This window comes from Zerene cesonia, unplaced genomic scaffold (genome assembly GCF_012273895.1).
Source record: "Zerene cesonia ecotype Mississippi unplaced genomic scaffold, Zerene_cesonia_1.1 Zces_u002, whole genome shotgun sequence".
NCBI classification, from domain to species: domain Eukaryota; kingdom Metazoa; phylum Arthropoda; class Insecta; order Lepidoptera; family Pieridae; genus Zerene; species Zerene cesonia.
Genome location: NW_024045132.1, coordinates 2,120,294 through 2,126,524, shown reverse-complemented (window position 1 = coordinate 2,126,524; position 6,231 = coordinate 2,120,294). Strand labels below are relative to the sequence as shown.

Sequence of the window (6,231 nt, the reverse complement as noted above, 5' to 3'; positions counted from 1 at the left end):
ACAACAAATCAGCTTGACTTTTTATTAATTTTGAAGCCATTTTGAAATATAGGTAATTTTATTTTCAATCAAATAAATGTAGTTCCAATTATTCAGTCTTTATAAATTAACTTCCAAAAAAAATTCCCTTCAAAATTTTCTAAGTCTATAGAATAAATTCTCTTCAAAATTTTTCTAAGTTCATAGAATAAGATACCAAAAATTTTACAAGTCCATATAATAAAATATGAAATTTTTTCCAAGTCCATAGAATAGGATATCGAAAATTTTACAAGTCCATATAATAAAATATGATATTTTTTCTAAGTCTATAGAATAAAATATCTTCAGATTTTTTCTAAGTCTTTCAATTTACTAAAGTCCAAAGTCCATCCTAGTTTCGGCACCATGTATAAATTTGAAGTTTCGCGGGATTCACTCAAACACTCAACACTAATTTAAACTATTTATTTACGTTTACACAAGGCAAATATCATAACAATGATTTCTTATGTTTAATTACGAAACCATTTCGCCAGCGCGACTCAATCACGAGCAGCGCCATCTCGTGGTAATAAACAAAGATAAAACTATAACTTAACAAGTTAATACGAAATTAGACAGGCAATAAAACTATATTTGGACTTTTTCAAATTCTTAACTTAATGTACACATATTTGTTCCACAAGGTATGAATATTTAATTTTTATCCTCCTGCAGGACACTCCTTTGTGACTAATTAAGACTTATGGACTGAAAAATGTCTTATAAAAATATAGTCTTAAGATAATGACAAACCAAACCCACATAAAAATATCTCTTAAACAAATAAAATTTTTTGTTTGGTAGGAAGGAAGAAATTTTTTTATTACATACCAATCCTCTGAACAATTTTCACCCCATATTTGCGCACCAACATAGCTTTGTGTTGTTTGTAGTTTTGATTTGTGACCCATTCCAACAGTTTTGGTGCATATGGTAGTAGATCATCTCTCTTTCCATGTTTTAGTACAGCAGCCACTGCAGCCAACACTCCATAGTGGATCACATCTTCATCTTGAAGATTGGAATGTAGATCACAAGCCCAATTGAAAAATGCACCCATGTATAATTCTTTTACATCAGACCTATTTCGAAAAAGTTATTGATATAGTATTTTCTGTATTACATTTGAAGTGAGTATTATACACTTGGAAATCAAAGACATTATGATGGATTTTAAATGTGATTAACTGTCATTTGGTAACAGTCTCTCCCTTCTCCCTGTTTGCATGAAATTGTTTGAAACACTATAAATTATTTCATGAATTGTGTTTAAAGTCCCTAAAAGTATTTTTAGTAGTTGTTGTTATGTACATCCTGTTATGTAGTAACTATAGCTTTTCTTTTGAGCTAATAATAATAGTTTATTTAAAAATTGTACTTTTTTCAGACCATCATCTTTATTTTATTTTAGTCTTTACTTCTCATAACTTAATATTTTTTTACTGTATTCCTTTATTTTTTAACTTACTGTAAGAATTATAACTTCTACAAACCTTATCAGAAACTTAGATGCTAAATAAGCACTTGCTTCGGCACAAGTATCTTTACTCATAGCATATGTTTTACAAATATTGAAGATTCTTTCCATAACAGTCAACTTCTTTGATGTACCTGCACCTATAATAGAATTTATTGGAATTTTATTTGGAATGAATTATTTTATGTTATATATTCAATAAAGCATAACTAAGTTTAATTATGTTGTTGAACACAATTACATGTCAAAAATTTACAGGAAATGTTTAGAACAGGTGGTGTCGATTAATTCAATGTATGTATTTTGCAAACAAACCTGGCTGGTCTGGAGCAAATCCATCCAAACGACTCATGTGGAATGGAATAATCACAACTATTGAAAGCCACAGCAGTAAAACAAATCTGCCTCTCCATGTCTCTTTGTCATTTGGATCTTGCTCTTCAAGGAATGTGAGAACAGTCAGAAGATCAGACACCTAAATTTAAGCACACAATACATTAATTTTCATGTCTTCAAATTTTTTTTTAAATATATATTTTCCAAACACGTTGACTCAGTCACAAAGTAAATATGAGGTGGTACAAAGTTGCTAGAATTTTAAGTATCATCACATGGGAAAATTAATTGTTTATTTAATTGAAGTTTATCATACCTCATGTGGCAGATGTCTCACAACCACTTTATACCCCCGAACTCGTATAACTTGATACATATAATTAAAAGCAGCATGTTTCAATTCAGACGGCGCTGACTTGTCTTTAATCATTTCCATAAACTTGGACAACATTCTATCCAAATGCGGATCGAGAAGATGCGGCTGCTCATAATACTGCTTCAGTATACCGTATAATTTATCATATTCCACTTCAAAAGATGGCGTGTTATAGATATTTTTTACGTTTTCTATCATATTCATGACATCCTCGATTTCGGAGAAATGTTCTAGTGCACATCCCAAGCCAATATTATCACAGTCCTCGTCTCTATTCATATCGGCATCTAGCCCCACCATAATGAAGAGTTAAATTTTACCGGTCAGAAAAAATGTAAAAAAGGAATAACAATTTGAAATTTATTAAAAGATGCAACTCTTTAGAATAGTTCAGTAAATTATCTATACGCTTTATAATAGAGATTTTATGCAGATCATAAAAATACAAATATTCATTCATCAACAATAAAATAAAGTTTCGAGTTTTTGCATTTGACACTGTCAGACAACGATGAGTAATCTGTCAAGTGTCGTCTGTCATGTCTGGGCTCTGACCCCAGTACATAGACGATACATGTATAATTTTTACAAAAAACCAAAACGCTGGTACAAATGTTCAAATAATAAAAAAAAAAAATAAAGTCGGTTTACCCGGAAAAAAGTTTTTATTATTATGTTATATCGGCAAACTGAGATGGTAGTTTGCTTATTGTAAGCAATGACCACCACGCATGACCATTTGCGGAAGTAGTTTGGCCATTTATTAATTGCATTAGACTTCTTATAGAAATAATTTTGAATTGTCATAACATAATTTTAACATTTAGCACCGGTTCGGAAAGCAGATTTTACAGAGAAGTGCGGACAAGAACCTCTGTTGTTGCTCTTTTAAAATCATTTCAATATTACATTTCAATTATATATTTATTAAAATTACTACATTCATAAATAAATTTATCATCAACATCTACATAAATATATTCTTTGCTATCATTATTATGTACATAATAGTTATGACAAAGAACTATCCTAGGATTCTAGAGCGACAGCATTCCACGAAGGATTATATTTTTCCATATATTCATTAATGCAAAATTTAAGTGTGGTAGTCGAGCACGCTTCGGTACGAATTGGGCCAGTTCGCTCCGGGGAAGTACCACACCCCCACAGAAGACCGGCGTGAAATAGCATTCTGCTGTGTTTCGTTCGGTGAGTGGGGGAGCCGGAGGCCTATATCCTTTTCCTTATCCTTCCCAGTCCTTGCCTTTATTCCTATCGCCAATCCTTTCTTAATCTTTTCTTAAAAAGTCGGCAATCTATTTGTAGGGGTGTAAAGTCTGCAATGGATCTTATGTCTCTCCAAATGTTCATGGGCGGTGGTAGCGCTTACCATCAGGCGTCCCACCAGCTCCATTGCCGACTGTAACATAAAAAATGCCATAGTAGTCGTATATATTATAAAGAGGAAATATTTTATTTTTTGTTTGTTTGTTAGAAATGAATAGGCTCCGAAACTACTGCAACTTCACTGAGTGACATAGACTATATAATATGTACCACGGGCGAACCCGGGGAGAACTGCTAGTATATGATAAATTCGTACCGAACCGTGGTCGGTTCCCATATTCAAGTTATAGAACATGCAACATCACACTTCATACTAATATTATAAATGTGAAAGTTTGTTTGTTTGGATTTTTGAGAGTCAATCATGCTGTAACTACTGAACGGATTTTGATGAAATTTGGTATACAGATAGGGTGTGAGCTGACTTTGGAGATATGATACTTTTTATCCCGATTAAGTGCTGCCTTGGAATAAAACAGGAATCTTGATATCCGGGTGGAGCCGGGACGAGCGTCTAGTACAATACAAAAAATGTGTTCAAATTGACAACTTTTTTCAAGTCAGGTAAATAATTTAGTGTTGATTACGTAAAAAGTGGTGCAAACGCTGTAAGCGGCCAAAATAATGTTAGCAGTTCTATTTAATTCATATTCCCCTCGGAGTTGGAAATATAGATACGAAAAAGGTCGAATACAAAATTGAAGCGGTATTGTTTGTATTGAACATGAGGTTTCAAAATAGTTTTTTTTTTGTAAAATAAATAGTTAACAAAATATTCGAATCTAAGTCGCAAAAACGTTTTACTTCCTCTTCGAAAATTCACGAAGCTGCGGGTGAAAAGTTTGTCGAAAGCTATTTTACACACTGAAAACCGATTTAAGCCATCTCTACCGCGTCGTTTATGTCACTCGAGTTGACATATGACAAATAATTACTGTCAATTCGACTCAGTCATAAAATCACAATTGAATCAAATCTAACAATGTTCGATTATATTCTTACGTCTTTGCTCTAGATATATATAATAATATTGATTGATATGTAAGAAAAGTCTATATACGTTAAGATTTATTAATAAATCATCTAAAATGAATAACCGTAAGTATTTTGTTATAGTGTTTAAACATTATTTCAACAATAACATTTATTGGTTCTATATTTTATGTACAGAAGGCAGAAGTACTGCAAAGCGTAAGGTTAAGCCGGTGGAACCACAATCCTTACTAGACTTCGATCTTGGTGAAGGAGAAAGCTCGGACGATTCGGACTTTCGAATAGAAGATCACCCAGAAGAAAGTGACGATTATTCTATAAATTCAGATGATGATAAGAGTAAGTGTTCAAATCTATTTATAGTTTTATTTCATTGTGTATTGTATCTGCATAAATAAAAAAAATATTGTTTTTGTTTTTATGGATGTTTGACTAGTCGAAGTATAATTCTGATACTATTTTCTTTCAGAAGGAGATGCCAACAGTGCCAGTTCCGAAGAAGAATCAGGATCGGATATTGAAAACGAATTTAAGAATCCTGCACCAAAACTTGGTGAAGAGATATCTGTTACTGACCTTCTGGAGAAAGCCAAAAAACATGAGTTTAAGGTAATACTTATTAAAAGAATTGTTACATCACATGTTAATTTAAGAAAATTTTCATATCCATATAGAATATAAATAACCAAATAAATGGTCATTTCTCATAAATTTAGGGGTTGTAAAGGTTGTATTGTTGTTGTAAAATTGCCTTAGTCTTTTAAATAAGACAGACATAAACCAGTGCACTTAATGTCAATTTACACAACAGCACAAAAAGTACCAGAAATTAAAATAAACAATTGAATAGGTACATTTTACTGTATAAAACTAAGAACTTCATTACTTATTATTTTGTTTTATACTTTAAAATGTCCCTATAATGTGCAATAAAACATTATTCAATTTAGAAATTTGATTTTTAATCTAACACTAGATATATATGAGTATTGGCATATTTTTCTTACAGTTTCCTGACTTAGCAAGCATGCTAATCTGTGCTGGTTGCTTGGGTTCAAGAAGCGACGATTTTAATGAGATTGTAGAATGTGATGGCTGCGGGGTTACAGTTCATGAAGGTGACATTTTATTTATGTTCTTGATTTTTCTAAGATTGTTATGGATTCAATATTTACTAGATTCAGTATATTGACACCTTTCTAATATAAATACTTTTAGCATGTGGCAAATCTTTCGATATCTAAAACTATTTTACTATTCATGAACTATTTTTGAGTTTAAAACTGAAAATGTTCTCAATTAATCATAGTTCATGAATTGTAATTATATAATAAGAGTCTGTTTTATGTAAGTATATAAATAAATTATTATATGACTGTAAGATGGAATATTTTTTTTAACTAATAGGTTGTTACGGTGTTTCTGATGTCACAAGTGAATCCAGCACAGTCAGTTCTGCATCAACTGAACCTTGGTTTTGTGAGGCGTGTAAAGCTGGTGTGACCGATCCTAATTGTGAGCTGTGCCCTAATAAAGGTAAATTTTATTAACATATATAATATATAAGTTAATTACCTTTTACTAGCTGGCCCCATAAACTTTATTCTCACATAACACCATTTCCTTAGGGATATAAAAACAATTGACAACTGACTCACAGACCTAATGAATGTATATA

General features: G+C 31.6%; 2 protein-coding genes across 2 annotated transcripts in view; one reads left to right on the top strand and one right to left on the bottom strand.

The window, feature by feature from the left end:
- LOC119838372 (tubulin-specific chaperone D) overlaps window positions 1-2,717 on the bottom strand; it is a 12,388-nt gene extending 9,671 nt beyond the window's left edge. Inside the window, exons 1-4 of the mRNA XM_038364302.1 lie at window positions 2,154-2,717; window positions 1,817-1,976; window positions 1,518-1,641; window positions 856-1,106 (exon numbers count right to left, since the gene is read on the bottom strand). Of these exons, the coding sequence (XP_038220230.1) occupies window positions 856-1,106; window positions 1,518-1,641; window positions 1,817-1,976; window positions 2,154-2,513 (895 nt within the window). The 5' untranslated portion in view covers window positions 2,514-2,717. The remainder of the gene's footprint in view (window positions 1-855; window positions 1,107-1,517; window positions 1,642-1,816; window positions 1,977-2,153) is intronic.
- Window positions 2,718-4,488: 1,771 nt separating this feature from the next.
- Window positions 4,489-6,231, top strand: part of LOC119838289 (PHD finger protein 14) — a 17,359-nt gene continuing 15,616 nt past the window's right edge. The window contains exons 1-5 of the mRNA XM_038364157.1: window positions 4,489-4,658; window positions 4,731-4,892; window positions 5,023-5,162; window positions 5,563-5,671; window positions 5,961-6,089. Of these exons, the coding sequence (XP_038220085.1) occupies window positions 4,649-4,658; window positions 4,731-4,892; window positions 5,023-5,162; window positions 5,563-5,671; window positions 5,961-6,089 (550 nt within the window). The 5' untranslated portion in view covers window positions 4,489-4,648. The remainder of the gene's footprint in view (window positions 4,659-4,730; window positions 4,893-5,022; window positions 5,163-5,562; window positions 5,672-5,960; window positions 6,090-6,231) is intronic.